The sequence below is a fragment of the Stigmatopora nigra genome, chromosome 15 (assembly GCF_051989575.1).
Source record: "Stigmatopora nigra isolate UIUO_SnigA chromosome 15, RoL_Snig_1.1, whole genome shotgun sequence".
In the NCBI taxonomy this organism is placed as follows: domain Eukaryota; kingdom Metazoa; phylum Chordata; class Actinopteri; order Syngnathiformes; family Syngnathidae; genus Stigmatopora; species Stigmatopora nigra.
Window position 1 is genome coordinate 4,265,855 of NC_135522.1, and position 22,045 is coordinate 4,287,899.

Genomic DNA, 22,045 nt, shown 5'->3' on the forward strand with positions numbered 1-22,045 from the left:
CAATATGGCGCCGTCACACAGAAGCCAGAATAATGACCAGAATAATTCAAATGAGTGAATTCGTGTTTTAAGCCTGGACAAAAATTACTAATGATAATGAACAAGTTAATAACGATCTGTAGTGTGCATTATTTACTTAGTGTAAAGTAGTGGTCTTCAAGTGGAGGGTCAGGGTCTGTAACTTTGTGGCATGCTTAAGGGGAATTGAGTGTCTACTCCTTTCCCATGCTTGCATTTTCTCTGGTCCTATTGAATGGACCAACAAAAACAGCAAAGAGCTGACTGGGAAATGTGATGGTAATCCCTCTGACATTTTCTAGCTGCTAATTGTCATTGTGCCATTCTGTCCTGCTCACCCAGGGCATCAATCCTCATTTCTTGACTCACCTTCAGCGACCTTGCGGTACTTTTGGACTCAGCAAAATGCTTCAGGCAGAAGCGTAGCGAAAGGTCGCACAGGTATTTTCAGGCAATCTGCTGTTGGCTCTTCTTGGATTTCTTTTCTCAGAGGACCCATTCCCTTGGCCAGGTAAGTCGTGGGTTGAGTCCCACCTACAGTTTGGGAGGAGAAATACATCAGAAATACGTTCAATTATGCTCACAGAAGTAGAAGTCAAAGTTTTTTCTTTAAAAAGGAATCAAAAGAAGTTAATTGAACCAAAAATTCAACTTGATTACAGAAACTGAGCGCCTTTATCTGCTTTTTTTTCTGCCTGGCATATCACAAAATGAGTCATTTTTTTCTGCACGTCTTTCTAACGTTGATGCGTTCCATAATGTCAAAACTGAAAGACAATTTCAAACTGTAGCAGAGCACGAAAAGCCATTAATCTTGATTTTGGCTCTGCAGATGAATCTTGGGGTGGGGATGGAGTAAGGGGGGGGGACAGTGAGGCCCTTGTGGAAAAGACGGGAGGAGGACATCGGGGTCCTCTGCGGACGTACCATGTGACATGCATTGATGGCGTGGCATAATAAATGTACACAAAACCGCAGCGTCTGATCAATCTCTTGGTGAGCTCTTCGGTCGGAGAGCTGATCAATGAAGCGAACAAATGGAAATTTGAACAGGGGAGATTGTGTATGGGCTTGCAGTTTCGAAGGACGTCTGCTCGATAGAGGTTTTTCTAATGGAATTCCTGCCAGGTTTTGTAAAAAGACGAAAAAAACAGTCTATACATTAAATTGACTCTTTTTTGTCATATTTTGTTGGAGTTGGTGGATGGTTGTATTTTCTTTGTGTAACCCGGCTGTTTGTGATTGTCATCAACCCTTGTCTGTGCATTTAAACCCCGTGTTTTCTGTGTATTGATGTGGATTGTGTATTTTCTGTTTGTCTAAGTAATGTTTGCCTGTTCGTCTCTGTCCATCTCCCTTGTTTAGTTTTTTTTTTTTGTTAACTTTTGTCCTAGTCTTTATTAGTTGTATGATTATTTTTACATAACATTTCCTAAATTTCCTCTCACTGGCTTATTTCCTGCTCATGGGTTCCATTCCGCTTTCTAGCTAAAGGTATTCAAGACACTTTGGAGTTTGAGGGTAGAAGAAAATCCATTGATTCTTGACTTTGGGAAAATGGCGCTCACTATTCAAGAATGGACGCAAACGTTGGGAGATGCAATGGACGAGTTTGAAGGTAAACGCAGCAGATTTATTGCATCTATAAATTTCTGCTAGTAGGAGGAGCCGATGAATCTCTTTTGGACAAGACCTTCATCACGTACAAGACACTTGGTCAAGATCACTCTAGAGTAGTAGTGCTGACATATTAGACCCTAATAGTTTTTAAGGAGTCATCAGACGACACTGCTTTACTCCACCCATGCATAATTTGAAAAATATTAATCTCACCCATCCTATAATCTCAAAAGAACCATATTATTTCATTCCTTGACTAACCTATGTATGACTTCATTGATTTTTGACATTGTTTTCCCAATCTATGGAATCAAACACAGGTAATATATAAATTATCATCATATATTCTGGTCAGTTGGCTTTGATCATAATCTGCAAATGTTGGGTCTGCACAGGTGGCCTGATGGGAGAGGAAGTAACACATGGGAGTAGCATTGGCAGAAGGAAAGGCAAAAGGCCGACATATGCTCTCCCCTTGGTGGCCTGGCCTTCCTGTCGCCTCACAGGACAATATGGCAGAGACGACAGAAAGAAGAGAAGAAAAAAAAAAGACCTGGAATGATACCTTATGTGTAGTGGTGGTGGTGGTGGTGGTGGTGGCCTTTACCAACACCATCACTCCTTTTTTATCTGAGTTTGCCTGGAGCTATTTTCAGAGGCGGACCCATGACTGGAAAAGAAAAAAAAAAAGAGGTAAAAGGCCAAAAATTGGCCGTCATATGTGCCCGGGTGGGAAGGATGAATGTATCCAGGCTGTGGAGATTTCACAGTGCTACTGGGAAAACGTGCTGATTGTTAGGATTTTGCACAAACACTTGATTTAGGACAGTACAATATGTTGAAGACAAAAATCAGTGGATGCCACATTTTCTTTGGAATCGGGGTCAAAACTCCAAATGGAAGAAATCCAGAAACAGAAGTATAAATAGTACATTCCATCTAAGCAAAAGATACTATAACATATGGCAAGCCCGGTCCTCGAAAGCCTGTACTCACCAGCAAGCTGTCCAGAATCTTGATATGGATCCAGATTCTTTGATTCAGGTGTGTTAGTGGAAGGAAATATGGAAAACAGGGATAGGGGTTTCCATGACCGGATTTGAACCACTCCTAACATGAGATAATAAGAAATTGGGTTTGGGTGTAGGTTGTTTTAGGTTTAAGTCCGTTTTTTGTTAAAATTATTACATTCAAGATCATAAAATCACAATGAAATGAAGCTGTGAGCAAGTCATCTACACAAATGTGGATCTTGCATACAGGAAAGCAATTGATACTTACTTTAGTGTAGTTAAGAGTAAAGCTCGCTCTAAGTTGCGCACTAGTTGCACAAACTCAGCACTCTCAGTGCACAAGAAACCGTATCCAGCGCAGTGAACGCACGCAGATGGATTAGATATAGTATAACTTTTTTCTATACAAACATTTTGCTGGTCCAGTCGTCCAATCGTTGGGTACTATGCAATCACGGTGCGCATCCAATCACAGCAGGGCTTGAACATGCGGCTGAAAGTGACGCTTGTAATGTAAACGTGGTGCGTCGATTACTCAAACTTAAGTAGAAATAAGATATTGTGCATGTTATAAGTTAGATTGGCTGTCGAAGTGTGTGTAAATAGGAAGAACAAGCGATGCAAGTTGAGAACAGCTTTTGTTTTTTGAGTTAGAAAGAGCGGGTCTGCAAAATATGCAGGAAAAGTTTGAGCGTGTTTTTCCATGGAAAAAATATATGGACTAAATATAACTAGACTACCTCAAGAAACACAAGTGAAAAGAACTGACCTGAAAAATAAGGTAAGCCAAATTTGGGTAAATTCTAGTGGCTTTCAGATGTTATATGCATGGATATTAATAGTTAAATGTTATGACCAGATCATAATAGTAGAAATACACCTGGTAAATGGCAGATGTGATACTGGTGGGTGGTTATAACAAGCTCATGTTGTTCATATTGGTTCTCAATGTGCTCAAGGAGGTTGTCTGTATGACCAGAAATCTGAAAAACAAGGTTTGGAGAGTTATTGTATATGTAAAGAGCGTCCTCTACAGGCTATACTTTGCCAACGCTATCTTCTAATTGCTATGGTGGTCTAAAATGAGAATAAAATAGAAACTTCAAGCTGCAGTGGTTAACTTCAAGTATCATTTAGGGCATTGTCTTTAAAAAAATACATATTTTAAGCCAAGTTTCACTAACTGAAAACTGGCATCAAGGCCTGACATTTGTTATTTTGCTAATGGGAAAACAGTAATGGCAAATCCTCAAATTTTTGTGCAAACAAAGGCAGCAGAAGCCAAATCGAGGTCAGCCGTCAACCGGCTCACAAAGATCAGAAAACAAGACCCCTTCAACCTCATTTTCATAGGCTGCGCTATTGTTACCTGGCACCGGGCCTTCCTCCCCATCCCTATTGGGTCTCCAGAGGCTCCGGACAACAGACGGGTCGCAGCGAAGCCACATTTTAAATCCGGTGTGCAGATGGACACAAGTGGCGGTGCTGCTAAATCCTGCGCCACTTGGCAATGCGGCAGGGTTATCATCACCGCTATGGTGGTCCCTAATTGGGGGGTCAACTCCGGTATATCGGACCTACTGAACAAATGTTATTAAATATCGCAATGTGAATATGTTGAAAAGTACATTAAATAGATAATTTCAGCTATTTTCTGTCCCACTTATTCTCACAAAGGTCGCGGGAGGTGCCGGAGTCTATCCCAGTTAACTACAGACCCCAGGCAGTGGACACACTTATTTGATATCACAGTGTTAGAATCTAGTTATAATAAATTAAAAACATAGTACTAACATGCAAAGTTGACAGTGGATTGAGTATTGATTTAAAAGTTTAAAGCTTAAAATGGGCTTAATTCTTGCGTTTAAAAGTTCTGGAATATTCAATTTCCTTTTTCTATACGCATGAGCACTTTCTCCCAACTTCCGACGCCACGGAAGGCCCCTTTGCGTGCTTTCCTCGCCTCAGGCTGCCCTTGCATTCCCTTCAGAGTGATGCACGTAAACGCCAGCTCACCTCATTGGGTAAATGCCGATTCGACCATTCTGCACGCTCAGCACTTTAACTTCTATTCTTAGCTCCTCTCACGGCTCCTTATCATTATTTTACCCGATGGCCTGGTGACAGCGGAGAGGAGGTGAACGTAGGGCCGACCGGCTGAAAACTCCATCGGGCCTCCATGTGACACGCTTTGAACTTGCTGGAAGGCAATAACAAAAAGATGTTTTAGTAAAGAAACTTTTGTTGCGCTTAACATCCAAAAATAGAACACACTGTTAGCCATTGTTTTACAACAATAGCTTGATTCACCTGTGATGAGCAGATGGTTGTGGGTTCCAAATCTGTGGTTACCAGGATCCGTTTCTCTCTACCACTCGATCGACATGGCACCAAAATGATTCAACCTCGTGGCGTCCAATCATCTGTTCTGAATTTATTGTAATATATTGTAGTGCAAGAATGGCAGTGGAATGAAAAATAAATAAAAATTAAAACAATTTGGTATCGTTACAGTATTAGCATCGACCAATAATACTACATCTGTCTTTTTTTGGGTGTGTATCACCCTCTGTTGGTCAATCAAAGTACTAAAACATCTATAATTGAGCTAGCAGTGCGTTATGTCAAGTGTAAATGCCAGTGTAGTCATTAATCCGCACATAGTCTGAGGCTATTGATTAACGTATCAAATACGTACCTTGAAATCTTCTTGTCACCTTATTTTTTTTATTATCCACATACAAACCATAAAATTCAGAGTTTAATAACTGTCGTAGACCATAAAAATGGAATATAAGCTTCATTTTGAGTGATTTTTTTCGTTGTTTTGGTGTTCAGGAGGGAAGTGAGCTGCAGATGGCGCTGAGCAGGGCTGAGCCGACCGGCCGGGCCGAGTCGGGCCGAGCCGCTACCGCAGTGGAGCTGGCAGATGGTAAAGCGGGCGTCCTGATGGATGTTCTGTCGAAAGCAGTCGACGAGGAAACCTGCTGCTCACCAACGCACACACACACACTACCCAAGGTATGATGGATACCATGTAGGATGATTTATCAGCCATGTATTTTTCCTCTCCATATTTTCAGTTTGTACTGAGAGGGAGAAAAAAAAATTTAATCATCGTTTCATCAATCAAGAGAACGTTCATCAATTAAAGAGTCGGCTTAATCAAACTATAACTTGCTGACTTCCGCACTTACGTCCTGGCTAATTAATCAAGTTTCATCCAAAACTTGAGCGGAGTTATAGAGCAGATTAATAAGAAAAAAGGCTTTAAAAAGGTGCTTAAAAATAAAAAAGGGGAAAAAACTAAAAGTAGATGTGTGTGATTTAGAACTCTGACTGGTAGGCAACTTTTCTGGTGCACTGGAGCTCTCCATGGTCCTGAAAAATCTGAACGATAAACCCTCATCATTCAATTTCTATTAAAAGGAATGCAATATGTGAAAACAACCTGTAATGTCATAAAAATAGCAACAAGGTTATGTTAAGTGCAGGTTGTTATGTAAGCTAGCAGGTTGCTGTTTTTATTAATCGTCACTAGAGGCTGCTATCTCCCCTAAACTCGAAACCAATCGACACATCCCATTTCTTCCCCACTTTTCTTTCATAGGCTCCCAATTAATCCAATTAGTCAAATTTCTAACAGTTGTCAAAAGAGACAGAGCGATAATAAGCATTAGCCTTTTTTTTCTTTCTATTTCCATTCCTTATTCTTCTACAGACTAGTGGTAAGCGTGGCCTTTTGAGAGAACGCCCGCTAAGCATTTTTCTTCTTTTTTCCATGGCGGCTGAGATTAATTACGCTCGTATAAATACTTGAGTGAACTGACAAGCAAACTGGGTTGTAACCGGGTCGGATCCGCTCATAATTTGCCTCATGAATCATTCGCTGTCATTACATCCGCTGCCAAAACTAAAAAAAAAAAAAATAGTCCGAAGGGATGCTACGATATTTGTGTCGCTGCAAACTGTGATGTCATCATGTCTGTTGATAGTATAGTGAGGCCTATAGCTGACTTTAACAAAGTCACTGATGGCTTTGCGTCAATTGTAGAAGCATCAAGGTCGATATAATGATTCAAACTGCTTTGTTAATGCAAATACAGTGTTCCCCCGCTACTTTGCGGTTCAGCTACCGCGGACTCAGAGCTTTGCGGATTTTTTGGGGAAAAAAATAATACAAATATTACATTGAAAAGACATATTTTACAGTTTTTTGTTATAACATGAATTAAACTCCCTATACCCCTATTCTATATGGTGTACTGTATACAGGGAAGTAAAAAAAATAAAAAATAAATAAAACAAAATATTTTTTTTTGGAATTAAATTCAAATTAAGCATTTTTGAAGGGGAATCCCTACTTCTTGGAAATTCACTTATCGCGGGTGGTCCCGGTCCCCATTAACCGCGATAACCGAGGGAACACTGTATAGCGTCATGTAGCATTAGCTACCGTCGCTATCGCTAAAGCATTATTTGACAGACAGCAGCAGACGCCGCCTTGAAGTAGACAAGTTTATTCATGGTCATAATGAATGATGATGATATTAATAATTGGTCATAATTATAATTGTAACGTTAATGTCATAATAAATAGAACTCTTCATCTGAAGCACGTAAAGAGAAGCATACAGAAAGAGAAAGAAAACAAAAAACACAAGAAGAAATTACAAGGGCAGGAAGAAAAGGGAGACATTTTTTTTAACCTTTCAATATAACCATTTAACATTTTTAAAACGTCATATTTTTTTTTACCTCGAACATTTACAAAACGCAGAAAGAGATAAAGTCTTTAAAAAATCCTTATAAATAAATTTGCTGTTTTTGAACAAAATACACATTTTTTAGGGGAAGGAGAAAGTCGTTTTTTTTTAGTGATGGGATGAAGTAGGGAGAAGGGGGAGGAGTCTAATATACAGAACAGCAGGAGTACAAAAAAGGGGGAGGGGCACACATACTGGGTGGTACTTTGGGATGGGAGGGGGCTAGATGTTGGTCACTTTGGAAAGGGGGCGGGGCCCCAAATTGGCACAGAGATGAACAAGCACCCGTTGGTCGTCGTGCGGCAACTGTTGCAAGCTCGCTCGCGTGGCTACAAAAGGAGTGGAAGACCGGGCTGTATTATTTACAAGCGTTACCATGGAAACAAATGGCGGGGTTCTTTCAAAGCATCAAGTTGTCTCTTAAAAGATCTGACCAGTTTAAAGGCTAACCAAGGAATGGTATTAATAATAATAATAATAATAATAATAATAATAATGGTGCTTAGTGAGTGATATACTTGATATTTCATTGGATTTTTTTTTGCTACGAAATTGTAAAAGAAAACGGAATTAAAAGCTGCTATAATATGTACAACAGTATGAAAGCCAGCACAACTGCAATATGTGTTTATAAAAAAGATTATATTATGAAAACAGATTAAGAGGAATACATTTTTATATACTTTTTACTGGTAATTCTGATGCTATGCTAATGGTTAAGATGTGGAATTCAGGGCTCAAGGGAGTGATGGGAATGGTTAAAAAAAAATTAAAGCTGCTTTACCGCGTTTAATTATGTACAAAGTTGAAGGCAAACTTATGAAAGCAGAAGGATTGACTTTTTTTCTCCATAAAAGTGTACTTACAAGCTCTTAATACTTGACAATAATAGTCATTTACATTTACTATGTAAAAACACTACAATATACAAAGTAAACATCTGAAATAGAGCTTCAACAATGAAACGATGATTAAAAAAACGGATTAAATCAAAGTTAAACGAAAATGTTTCGATTATCAATGTTTTTTTGAGCTATTGTCAATTTCAGTCTTTCAAAAGTATATATGAATTATGTTTTCTTATGAAAAACAAGACATTCGCTAGGATTTTTACTTCATAAAAACTACAATCAACATTTTAATCAATTTTCGGACTGAAAGAAATTGACAAAATTAAAAGAAACTTCATTATTTGTCTGAAATCTTGAGGAATATAAACCCCAAAATAATGAATCGACTATCAAAAACAATTAAAGCTGCTTTCCTACCTCAACCCATGAGCAAAACAACATTTTGAAGCCATGCAATGCAACTGCGGCTTTTATTTTCCTTTCTATTCCTGTCAAAAACCAAATAAGAAAACCAGACTCCATTTTTTTTTGCTATCAAACGGTTCAACGCTAAAACAGAACAATATTAATCATCATCTGTAAAAACATCGACATCTAAACACCGAAATAGACATTTTTTTTGTATTTAATATATCTGCTACGTAAACAACTGGCCTAGTCTCACAAATTCCGATCTTTTACTTCCACCAAACGTCAATCGTTTTTTTTTGTCCGATAAAAATCCAAAACCTTCGATTTTTTGTATATGATTGCTAACAGTCTTGCTAAGATGAGTGACATCATGAGGTGGTTAAGGGTACTGCATAGTTCATTGGCGGCGGAGGACCCGCAAAGCAACGACCACGACGTGGCGGTTGTTCGTCTCTGCCCGCCGTCGGACGGCGCGCAGGAAGTCTTTTTTTTAACTGTACAGGAAGCGTCAAAGTGGGAGGAGCCCTGATTTGTTTGACCAATAGAAATTAAATCGGGGAAAAATTGCGGAGAGTTGAACACGCGGCCTCTGGAAGAAATTACGATTGTGACGGACTCACACCAGGCGGTTGCGTTTAGTCACTGTGGATTATTTTTTGGGGGAGTTTATTTGTAACACGAAAATTTGCAACACGAAGAGTTTTGACGCGAAAATTTGCAACGCCAAAGTTTGCAACGCCTAAATTTAGCAACGCTAAGATTAGCAACGCCAAAAATTAGCAACGCCAAAAATTTGCAAAGCCAAAAATTAGCAACACCAAAAATCAGCAACGCCAAAAATTTGCAACGCCAAAATTTGCACGCCAAAATTTGCACGCCAAAATTTGCGGAAAAACCTTAAAAAAATGGCGTATCAGATCTTGCATTAATTCCGATGTATACATTGCATAAATGGGAGGATTTCTAGTGTGCAATATAACAGCATGTAGCTTTTCAGTATTTATGATAGTAGTATTTATTAGCGAACATCGCAAGATGTCCAATCAATTGCGACTGCGAATTAGAGCCGTCAATCTCTCACTGAAACATAGTGAGCATTCACAGTCAGCAATTCCAGTTGAAATAAATTGGATGTCTATCATTTTCAATACTCTGCAATCAGTTAAAAATGGGTGACTCTATTAATTACAACATATATTTTTTGGGCCATTTCTATTGCACAACATTATTATCAAGAAACCCCCCCAAAAATGTGCTTGTGCATGTATTTTTTTTAAGTTGTTTCTATTTTTTTTATACGCAAATTGATGATTCCGGCAAATTTCTGTTCCCCAATCAGGCGGTTAACATTAACAACCATGAAATGGACTCGTTGCATTAGTTATGAGCGCATGGGATGATTTACTGTATTTGTGGTCAATTCCCTTGAATTCTATTATGCAAGTTAGGGTGAATCATTTTAAAGGAAGGTTGCACAGTTTGCTCTTCACTTAGCTTCAAGCAAATTTCCAAGCGCCTGGTGGGAGTCCGCCCTCCAGCCCCCTATCTGTAAAAAAAAAAAAAAAAAAAGCCCGTGGACTAGCATTAGCGAGCGCTCTCCCCGCCGGCTGCTGATCAAAGCGCTCGGAGGCCGCGTGTTCAAATCCCACAAAGGCCGGAAGCCGCAAATTGGATGTCATTAATTCCAAAAAAAGGAAGCCAAGTCAAAGATGGGGATGTGGAGGGGTTGGTTGGTTGGGGGTGGGGCTTGATATGGAAAAAGGGGGTTCAGTTAAGGGGATCTGGGGGGGTGTGGGGGGTCGGGATCACACAATCACCATCACACGTTCAATCATATAACACATGATCACATGTTACAGTTAATATCAGGGGCATATTCAGTGCAGGGGGCTGGGGATGGGAGGGGAAGGGGGCACTGAAATCTAAAGGGGGGCTTGTGTGGCCGCCCCCTCTACTCCCTGACATCAGCACAGCCCATAGAATAGATATGTCTATATATTTATGTACAGCAAAAAAAAAAGAAGAACCCAAATAAAAGGAATACACGCAGAGAAGAGTACATTCAAAGAACGCAACCGACATTCTCCTCTTTCTTTCTTTCTTTCCACATAGCCAGCCTTTCGACCAAAAAGTCCCAGGTTTCCTCCCCTAAAAACACAAAAACTAGCACACTCAACGGCGGGATGGCTGAATCCACACGTAGGCCCATTAAAAAATAGAAATAATAATAATATTTAAAGCTACTGATGTCAGTTTTTTTTGTTTAATCTGCTTATATTTTGGTTCAACAAAAAAACCCTATTCTCTAACTTACAAGAAAACACCAATTTTGATGAAAATAAAAGTTTTTATGATATAATTGTTCAATATTTTGAAAAAAACATTCATGTTTTGAGCAAAAAAAATTCCAAATTTATTTTTTTAGGATTTGAACCGAGAAATAATTAAAAATGTCTATTTTTTGCTCATTTTTTTCAATAATTCTTTCAAAAACATGGCCGCCTTTTTGACGAAAAAAAACGGTATTTTCCCAAACGGTAAAATAAACGTTGCAAATTGAGTCTACGAAAACAAAAGTTCTCACTTTTTTTTCTTTTTACGTATCGTAAAAAAATGCAACTTACTTTTTCTTACGTGTTTTTTTTTTTGGCATACGTGTGGACGCAGCGCAAAAACCGCGTTAGAGTCGACGGCCGACTTTGCGCCCCTCGGCCGTGGGCGGGGCGCTGTAAACCAGAGGGGAGGGCTGCTGCCAGCAGGAAGTGACATCACGACAGCGTCCGCGGGGAGGAAGGAAGTAGAGCAGGTGGAGGAGGAAGAGGAGGCGCGGCCTCTCCCTCCTCCGCCGCGTCCGGCCGCCCACCTGTTCCGAATTCCCCCGAAAACATAAAAAGACAAATTTGTACATATATATATTTATACGCCTTTATACACACACGTGACAAAAGTATAGAAAAATAAAATGTTTTCTAATAACGGGACGCCTTTCATCCTTTTTCTTTTCTTTCTGTCCATTTCCTGGCCGCCCCCAAAATGACGGTCGGTCCCTGGCGGGGGCGGGGCGGGGGAGGCGGCTTATTTTTCCACGGCGCCGTTTTGTACGCCCCCCTCCCGTCTCGCGCTTAAGTTGCTCCGCCTCCTCTTGTCCGTGCCGAGCGCTACTTCCTCTCGCCGACATTTGGTATTTACTGCGGACCACAAAAAACCACAAGAGAGGAAAGTTGACTTTTTTTGGGTCGAAATCTTGGACATTTTTGTTTTTTTTGACCACTTTGTTCTTTTTTTGATCTTTTTTTTGTCCTATTCTTTGACCTGACCTTCTAATTTTATTGTTGAGACATTTCAGGGAGAATTTAAGAAACAAAAATAGATTAGAACACAATTTGGGCTGTTTTATAGGAATTAGTTTTTAGACATGTAATCTTTCTATATTTCATATGATTTAGACACTTTTTGGGGAAAAAGTACTTGTGTAACTTTGAAAAATACTTTTTTGTGCATTTTTTTTGCATTTTGAGCAATTAGATAATTTGTATGAAGCAATTTTAGCAATTTTTTTAATAAAAACATTACATTATTTTGGGACAAAGTATATTATACAAGGTGTTCCAAAATGTTTGACCCCATTTCATCGCCCAATAATTTTGACAAATTTTGTTGGAATTACCTGAAATTTTAACAGCTTCTGTCAAAAAAAATCCAGTTTTTACATGTAACATTTGGCATTTCTATCTTTTCAGGTCAAGAAATGCCATTCCCTTCAAAAGAAAAGCCATTTTGCGTGGGAGATTATGTTCGGACCGAAGACAGTGCACCAAAAAATTCAACAAAAAGGGCTGGAATGTGAGTTTCCACACAAATTTGAGGTAATTCCAACGAAAATTGTCAAAATTCTTAGCCTACAAAACATTTTGGATCACCCTGTATAATTTATATTCCATTTTTTTTTATACTTAGTCGTATTTTACAAAAAAAAAAATTAAGCTAATTTCAGTTAAAGTGCTGAAATGAACAGCGCCATTGACATTTTGAAAAATCCTTAGTTTATCACTCATAGAGACTTCCAGTCCATTTAAATTGGGTGGCATGTCAGCAAATGAGCTATTGTTAATATTGATTAGTCTTCTATCATAGTCAATGGCTTTCAAAAATGTTTTTTGTACATTTTTTTTGCAAGTAACCACTTTGACGTTCCGTGCAAGCTTCCCCATTGCCCTCCCTCCCGCCTAGCGAGAGTTCCCGTCAGCTTTTTTTGCGCATGTCATCAGACCGGCCCACTTTGCAAGTTTTTCAGCGCGCAAAGTGAAAAGTCTGGCACGCAGCATCCCGGGACCGTCGTCACGGCAGACGGCGGTTAATCGCCGGCGACGGCGAGCCATCCCCAACGCGCTTCCCTCTGTAAATAAATTAAGACCGCCAGTTCGCCGGCGCTTTGTAGTGCCGACATTCCGCCGCCCCCCCAAACTCTCGACCCGGAGACGGCGTGACGCCTTCAATCAACGTCGGGCGCCGTACACGTCTGGAAGGCTAAACCCAGTTAACGTGAAAAGTGATGTAAGAAATATGATAATTTGCAGGGAAAATAGTATTCATTAGTGTTTAAGCTGGGGAAGTTAATTTTACATTTGTTCGAAGTTTTTGGGTATTTTTTAAAAGTTTTTATAGTTCAATTTTACAATTGAAAATGTATTTTGGGCAATTTTGCAATTTTTTAAGTTACTTATTGCAGAATTTGAGGGGTTTTCATATTTTTGAGTACATATATTTACTGTAGTTATTTTAATTCATGTTGTATTTTTGGGAGTTTGGTTTGTAATTTTGCTTTTAAATCTTCAAAACTTTTTGGGGAAAAACATTTTTTTTAAATATTGTTGAGAAAGTCAGGTTAATCAATATTAATGTAAAATAATAATCATTTTTGATAGATTCGAGATTGAAACCACATTCAAAATTAAGGAATTTTAAAAGTTGTTCCTGAATAACAATGACAAAACTAAAGTTAAACTTCTTAGTGTACAACATAATATTTAGAAAACCAAAATCAAACAAAAATAACAAAAAAAACACGCTCTAACACCCCCCAAAAATCAAATTGTTATCACGGCTTTATTCTAACGCACATTACGTCACTTAGTCAAATTTTCACCACAAATATGAACAAGTTAACATAAAATAACAGTCTTTTTTTTAACCTCCAAAATAAGACTTACAATTGACCCTTGCAGCACTGTATATACGCATACTATAAGCACACATCATATAGGAATACATATAGAAAACACATGTATATGTGCATACATTGAAATATTTTCCCTGTACAATTGTAGCTACATTGTAGTACATTACAGCTTTTTTTTGCATGTTATATTTTGAATAAATATAAATATTTAAGGTGACTTTATACATGTTAACAGCTTTTCAGCTTTAGAAAAAAAAGCCACTGATAGCGACAATGGGCTAAATCCGTTCTCGTCATTTACAATTTTATTTTCTACATTACACACGGCAATTATTATGACTTAATGCAACACTGGGCCAACTCCTGCTTTTTGGATGGCGATTAAGCGAAGTACTTAAAATTATCGGAAGTTTGTACTTGAACCACTATTGCACTAACTTTTTATTTATTTATTTTTTTACAGGTAAGTCCTATAAGAAGACGGATCTATCTAAGTGAATCCAAATAATAAACTGCAATTTGGTCCAAGTCCAAGATGGTGAGACATAAGTCCAATTATTTTGTTGCAATTGCATGGTGACCAATCTGGAGTTAGACCACTCTTGTTCTCAGTAATCTTGTCATTTCCAATTTTAACACTCCTTTTTATTTCTACATTACACATGGCAATTATTATGACTCAATGCAACACTGGGCCAACTCCTGCTTTTTGGATGGCAATGAAGCTAAGTACTTCTACCGGGAAAAATATCAAGTCAAGAATTAGGTGGCTATGTAGGAAAGAAGTTTGTACTTGAACCACTAAAAATATCAAGAATTTGGTGGCAATGTACGAAGGAAGTTTGTACTTGACCCACTATTGCACTAACTTTTTTTTTCTTTATTTTTTTTACAGGTAAGACTAACTGGGCCCTATAACAAGACATATCTATCTTAGTGAACCCAAATACTAAACTGCAATGTGGTCCAAGTCCAAGATGGTGAGATACAAGCCCATTTATTTTGTTCCAATCGCATAGTGACCAATCTGGAGTTAGCCCACTCTTGTTCTCAGTGGTCTACTTTGCATATTATTGATTAACAGTAAATTAAGATAAAATGTATTAGATATTGATTTCATCATATTTATATGTATATATATATTTTTAAGCATAGTAAAAATGTCCAGCATTTATGTACACGCTAACACGACAATGCAATCATTAAAAAACAACAACCAAAAGAGACAAACAATTAAAAAAAAAGGACAAAAAGGAAAATGAGGTTTAAAAAGGTGATGCTAGAAAAGTCATCTGGAGGTGGAGCTGCTCATTAAGGTATGTCTCCTCAACAAGGGGGGTGGGCTTCTTGGTTTTTTTTTGGGGAAGGGGATTTTTTTTTTTTGTAAAGAGGTCTTTGTGTGTGTTCTTTGGTTGTTTTAGTAGGGCGTGAAGCGAGCGTAGCCTCCTCTGTAAAGGCTAGCCTGCAACATCAAAGATGAAAAAAGGACCAATCAGCATTGACGGAGGCACTTGTCAATTTGGACGCCGGCCGGGTTAAGGATGGGCGCAGCCACGGCTCTCTCTTTGTCCTCAAATTTCCTTCCAGTCGGTTATGATGGCGAGCCCAAATCCCAAATTCAAATCAGGCTAAAATTTGATCGGTAAAAAAAAATCTTATTGCCTATTTATCTATATTTGACGCTCATTTTTATACAGTTATCTCCATATTGTTTTCTCTTCTCGCTATTGTCCATCTCATTTCTTTCTTTTCTCTTCTTCTTCCCCATTTTATTCAATATCTTCTCCTTGAACCTTCCTATTTCTCCCTTACACCTTTACTACTTCAACCTTCCCTTTGTCTGATGTCAAATTCCTTTGTCCTCTCTTTTGTTCCTTTTATAGTCCCTCAAAACCCCCCCCCATTTCCATTCTTTTCTATTGGCCTTTCTTCCCTAAATACTCTCTTAATTTCCTTTAATCCTCTCCATATTTACATTTCCACCTTTTTTCCCCCCATCTTTCTTCTACTTAGCTTTCTTTCTTTGTCTTTTATTTCTGTCATTGTTTCATTCTTTTCTCACTATTTTTTTTCTTCTTCTTCTTCCCGGGACAGGAAGAAGAAGCGAGAGACGTTGGCGGAGTTTTTTTAACGGCAGACGCCTTTCATCTGGAAAGAAAGGAGCGGAATATTCCAGGAGCGCCGCGGGACCTCAGCCCCGAGTCAGGCTCATATTATCTAGGACACACGCGCACCAAGTAGTCCTGCTTGCAATTAGGAATCCAAATTCAATGTCTTCAAAGGCTCATTCAAAGTCCAACTTGTGAGCAAAGATTTTTTTCCCTAACTAAACTACAGATCAAATTATTGCGGTTGCATTTTGATCCCCCAAACAGTGGCTATTTACCTGGTACGATTAGAAAAATCAAGGCCACTTTATTGCCTGCACAATTTGCTAACAGGCGCATGCACGCTCTGGCGTCGATATTTTTAGTGGGGATTAAAGCGTCATGGAAGGAAATTTAGAGGAAAAAGGGGGGAAAAGCAGCATATAAGCAGCACATCTTTAATGAAGTCAAAGAAGAGGAAAAAAATGTAATTAATGAAAGCTTTTAGCTAGCAGCTGCACCAGGGGAACCCGGCGCCTTTTTCCACGTTGGGGTAATGCATGCCGCTGAAAAAAAAGCTCCTCCCCTTTTTCCACCCCCTTCACTGGCTGGCTTTTTTTTTTCTCTTCTTTTTACGTCCCTGAGCGTACTAAATTTGATGAGCTCGCCATCCAAAAAAGTGAAAGATGTTCGAATGGAAGGAAGATTTTGGTTGTTTTTTTTGGGGGGACTTTTCATCTTTGATGTTGGCTGCAAACGCTAGCTAAAAACAGACATTAACGCTTCAGCTTTGCTACACACGCCTTTAAAATGGGGGGAAAACAAAAAAGAAAACACAGCATCCATAAACACCAACATGGTCTTTATGGGTGTGTGTGTGTGTGTATATGGGCATGTTTGTATGTGTATGTATGTGTATGTATGTATATGTGTATGTATATGTATATGTATATGTATATGTATATGTATGTGTATGTATGTATGTGTATGTATGTATGTGTATGTATGTATGTGTATGTATATGTATGTATATGTATGTATATGTATGTATGTGTATGTATGTATGGGTATGTATGTATGTATATGTATGTGTATGTATTTGTATGTGTATGTATATGTATGTGTATGTATGTGTATGTATGTGTATGTATGTGTATGTATGTGTATGTATGTGTATGTATGTGTATGTATATGTGTATGTATGTATGTATGTGTGATATTTGAGTGTATTTTGTAATTCTGTGTGATGTCTGTGTATGAAAATGAGTGATTTTATAAAGTATATTGTAAAAATAGTACAACAAAAGTACTTTATACATTAGGAAAAAACTGTTTTTACCGTGTGTTGCTGAAAAAAAAGAACAAATAAAGTATAAAGAAGTGGATGAAACTTTCAAGTGGTTTTTCTATTGTCATTTGGCCAAATATTTGGAATTTAGTTGAGTTTACTCATGGGATGCCTTTAACAGTACTATTAAATCCAATTCATTTTAATATGGAGCTGTCATTTCAGCACCATTGATGTTAAAAACAGTCAAATGGTTTGCCCTGGAGGGCTGGAAGTGATTTTTCTTCCCGACCAATGTTCTTCCATCCACTTCTTCAACAATGTCATTTTCTCAAGCAAGCAAAGTAAAGGTGAGGGACTTACCATAGTTCCCACGCTGTAGGTGGCGGCGGGGCCGATCGTGTGGTGGTATGGGTCGGCCGTTGCATAGACTCTGCCGTAGCTGTGGGGAAAAACACAAAGTTAACCATGGAATGTCATTCGCCATACTTACACAAAGACACCGCAAGACAAAAGACGCCACGGCCAAAACACGGTCACGCCCGGAGGGGCTTTTCGGCCCAACGTACGCCCCCCTCTGCCCCCACATGGCTTTTCACCGTCGTCGGTTCGGAACTAATCCGTCCGCTTTTCCCTGCAGGCGGGACAAGGTGTGTATTTTTTATTTACTTCACGTGTTTCCTCCTCTTCCCGGTCTGTAGCCTGAAGATAAGGCGGCAAATCGAGCACAGCAAAATGGAGGGAGTCATCCTCAAGGAGACGACTTCAACGTGCCCTTAAGAGGCCCGGCAGCGAAGGTCGGCAAGGCTATCGCTAGGTCCACTGTGCTCTCTTATCTTCAGATTGAACCCGATGCCACTAAAGTGCATTTAGTAGAGAAGCAGATGATACCCGCTAGGGTGAAACCCCCCCCCAACCCCCAATGTCACCTGACCTTTAAGGGGTGCTAGGAAATGACTTAAAAAGGGGAACAGACTATATTCTGGACATAAGTCCATCTACAAACCTGACAGAAAAGGCCTTAAATTTTTTTTGATTGCAATTGCTACACCTTTCTTAGCTGCTTTAGCCCCGCCCACTGAAAAACACAAGATGATGTCACAACCAGAATGAGCTGTTGATTTTTTTTATAGTTTGTTACCCTATTAGATATATGCTTTGTTACTGTCCTGTCATGGAATTGCTTATAATTTATTATTATTTATATTTTGAGGTTTGAAACTAATTTATATGAAGTAAACAAGCTCTATGCTTTATGACTGTACTTTTATTTCAGAAATGATCAATTCTGGCTATAATAGAATTGCTTATAATTTAATATTATTTATATTTTGAGGTTTGAAACGAATTTACATAATGTAAACAAATGTAGTTTGGATGATTTTGTTGTTCTTTTTGGTGAGGACACAAACTCCTGAACCTTTCAAATTCAGTAGATAAATTATTAATTTCTGGTCTATTTAACTCACTTGCGCTTACTTTGCGGTCATTTCCATTTCTGGCCCATTTCCCATCGGGCGGAAGTCAAACAGAAGATGACAAACAAACCAAGTAGAGAGAAACAATTACAAGAAATCTGCAGGAAAAGGCGTTGGGTGGGGGGAAAAAAAGAAAAAAAAAAGAACCAAGCAGCAGTTTGTGATTTGAGCTTCCCCTGCCTGATAAATGTTGACATTGTGGATATGATCTTTATCCTCTCAGGTGCAAACACGCGCTCGCACCTTATCAGCAAACACGTTCAATCCTTGGGCGGACGGGCGCCTTCCTAACTTCAGCCTCCATCAACATGGTCTCAACTCCAACAAGGTTACTTTTTTATTCCCTGACTCCAATGTCAGAAAAGTGCAGAGTGCAAGTTGACATCATCGCCATCATCATCAAGTTCATCCACCACTATCTCTCACCGAATCCCTGCCGGGTCTAACGCACATTGGCAATTTTGTCCGCCTCAAAGTGCTTTCTCGCCAGGGACCAAAAAAAAATAGTGTACAAGTAAAAGTTTTCGTTTTATGGTGAGATTGCTCATTCACAACAGTTTGGAAATGACACAGACTCTCAAAAGTGGTGCTCGGACGTTTGGTCGCCGATCTTTTGGTCCCTTTTGGTCACTGGTCTTTTGAGTTTACTGTTGAAACCAGCTCTCAAAATTATATCCATGAGAGAGAGAGTTTAATATGTAAGTACTGTTTAATATCTAAGAACTGTTTAATATCGAAGTACTGTTTAATATCTAAGTACTGTTTAATATCCAAGTACTGTTTAACATCTAAGTAGTGTTGAAAACAGTAGATATTTAGATATTAAACTCTCTCTCATTAATATAATTTTGAGAGCTGGTTTCAACAGTACTTAGATATGAAACAGTACTTAGATATGAAACAGTACTTAGATATTAAACAGTACTTAGATATTAAACAGTACTTAGATATTAAACAGTACTTAGATATTAAACAGTACTTAGATATTAAACAGTACTTAGATATTAAACAGTACTTAAATATTAAACAGAGAGCTGGTTTGAACAGTAAACTCTCTGTCACCATTTGACCGGCGACCAAAATACCGGCGACCAAACGTCCGGTCACGGTCGAAATTCTGCCAAAGGATTTTTTAAAGCCGGGTTAGGGGTTCAAAATATGGTTTGTATGAATGTTCGGGTTGCAGGTAAGGTAAATTTGGTTTGGTTCTGGTTTGGGCAGTGTACTAGTGACATAAGGTTTTATAAAGTTGAGCAAAAACAGTGAGACTCACCTGTCGCTGTAGGCGGCGGTAGTGGCGGGCTGCGCAAATCTGTATGCAGCGTATCCCCCCTGAAATAGAACCAGAAAAAAATCATTTCTGACACTGGAGGGCACTGTTCAACATCAGCTTCATGACCAACAAAGAGACATCAATAACTAGCGAGTCAAGAAGATACAGGGGGACTGATGTCATGACAACATGACAAAACTATAATAAAACCCTGAAATTGAGCACATTTTGATAGCCAAAAGGCTCCCATTGATGGCAAAGCTCGAAATCCATCACCATGAATAAAGGCCCTTGTTTTCTATTCTCCAAATGGCGCCGGCCAGTAGAGTCAGAAGGGGGCGTGACTAAGACTTAATTTGCCAATGTATGCAAGGATTTAATTTAAGGAGCTCGCTGGAAGGCCGCAAATGAAAAATGGAGCTGCCCGACTTGTTTTTCTATTAACGGCTGCACATCTGGCCTGTTTCATAACGCGGCCGAAGGGAGAATTAAGGTCACGGGGTCACGCCAAACCCGTCCCCGCCATCGCTTTAGGTTGGTGTTTTTTTTTTCCGCAGGGGACAGGAAGTGGCTGGCGCCAGACTTCCTGCGGGGCGGCCACGCCTCGGGACTGATTACAACTGCGGCGGCCGCAAACGCGGAGGCCATAAATCAACGGCGCCTACGTTGTCAAATCCTGCTCGCGACAGCGTTGCACATTTGTTATTGTGTCTCGGCGGGCATGCGAGACGCGCGTATGCATTAGCATAAGGCACACATGTAGCGGATGTTGGGGCTAATTTGTTAGCAGGTCAGCAAAGGGAGACGATGCATTGGGTCGATGCCGTGGATTTAAGTGGAAGCCATTTTAACTCATTCACTACTGCAGAATTTGGTTTTTGGCAAAAGGAATACAAATCTGGAATGAAATTCGACAAAGATGCTTAAACTACTTTCTCTATCTATTTTTTACAATTCGATAGGTTGAATTGTAGATATTTTTATATTGAAAAGATGTGTCAAAGTGGTGGTCCGGGGGCCAAATTTGGACCATCACATCATTTTGTGCGGCCCGGGAAAGTAAATCATGAGTGATGACTTTCTGTTTTAGGATCAAAATAAAATGAAGGGTATAAATGTATATTACATTTCCTGATTTTCACCCTTTTAAGTCAATAATTGTAATTTATCATTTTTTCAGTTTTTTAGTTCAAAAATCATTTTGTTAAGTCTAAAAATATTTAAAAAAGCTAAAATAAACAGTTTTAGATCTATAAAAATTGAACATTAAGGGCTTTTAATCCAGTTCTTTTAATCTATTTATATAAAAAAAATCTAAATAGTATATCTAAAATGGTTCAGCTCACATGAAATCAAGTTGACGTTATAAAGTGGCCAACCCAAGTCTGACACCCTTTGGAATAGAACATTTGCGGACAAAATGACAATGGTCAGAGGCCGGACAAACAAAACAAATGGACGAAACGCGGTGACAACTCAAGGCCTGTCACCGTGGGCGGCATATGCGGGCGGGGGGTGGGGGTGCAGGGGATATGGGGGTCATATATCTCTGGCTCTTCTCTATCAGACGCTTCCAGCGTGAAAGCAAGAGTCGACCGTGTCATCTCACTATCTTGGCGATGGTTCTGGGGGGGTGCACCTATCTCCCCTCCCTTTTAAACTGGGGCACGGCACTCATTTGAATACCCTGAATGCCCCGTGCCGCCCCCCCCATCAAGGGCAGTGTGCTCCCCTGAAGCAACTCTGCCCATGGGGACGGCTAATCCCCTTATCTGCCGCCTCCCCTCTTATCTCCGGGACCGTGTCGGCTGGGCTCCACTTGGGCCAGGAAGAGAACCCCCACCTCCCCCTCATCCTCCCCATCCTAGCACACACCAAAAACGCATAGATTGGACCGGTATACCCCATCTAGGACTTAAGAAATGCCCAAAATGGAAGAAGTCGGGACAAGAAGTCTGGGCGCATGGAGCTGAGGGGGTCTTAAGTGTTCTTGTCAGGTTTCTTGGCAGAAGCCACGCCAGCCTAATCGACGCCGACTTGGCAGTCAGAGTGGGACGCCGC

At 39.5% G+C, this 22,045-nt stretch overlaps 1 protein-coding gene and 2 long non-coding RNA genes across 6 annotated transcripts in view; 1 reads left to right on the plus strand and 2 right to left on the minus strand.

Annotated features, from left to right (window-relative positions):
• Nucleotides 1-138: 138 nt before the first annotated feature.
• On the minus strand, nt 139-3,413 carry LOC144208154 (uncharacterized). The gene is made up of 5 exons (XR_013328841.1): nt 2,920-3,413; nt 2,635-2,748; nt 2,204-2,308; nt 388-552; nt 139-246 (listed from the first exon to the last, which is right to left on the minus strand). It is a non-coding gene; the product is annotated as an uncharacterized LOC144208154 (long non-coding RNA).
• On the plus strand, nt 3,104-16,843 carry LOC144208152 (uncharacterized). 2 transcript variants are annotated; one of them, XR_013328840.1, is made up of 7 exons: nt 3,104-3,432; nt 5,490-5,672; nt 12,420-12,545; nt 14,322-14,396; nt 14,754-14,838; nt 15,280-15,500; nt 15,953-16,843. It is a non-coding gene; the product is annotated as an uncharacterized LOC144208152 (long non-coding RNA). The 2 variants fall into 2 exon arrangements; XR_013328839.1 differs by having other exon boundaries at nt 14,754-15,500.
• The window catches only part of rbfox3a (RNA binding fox-1 homolog 3a), a 257,697-nt gene continuing 249,439 nt past the window's right edge, over nt 13,788-22,045 (minus strand). For all 3 annotated transcript variants that reach the window (XM_077733851.1, XM_077733850.1, XM_077733852.1), the window contains 3 exons: nt 19,985-20,043; nt 17,597-17,675; nt 13,788-15,320 (listed from right to left, as the gene is read on the minus strand). In XM_077733851.1, coding sequence (XP_077589977.1) covers nt 15,276-15,320; nt 17,597-17,675; nt 19,985-20,043 — 183 coding nt within the window. In that variant the 3' untranslated portion in view covers nt 13,788-15,275. The remainder of the gene's footprint in view (nt 15,321-17,596; nt 17,676-19,984; nt 20,044-22,045) is intronic.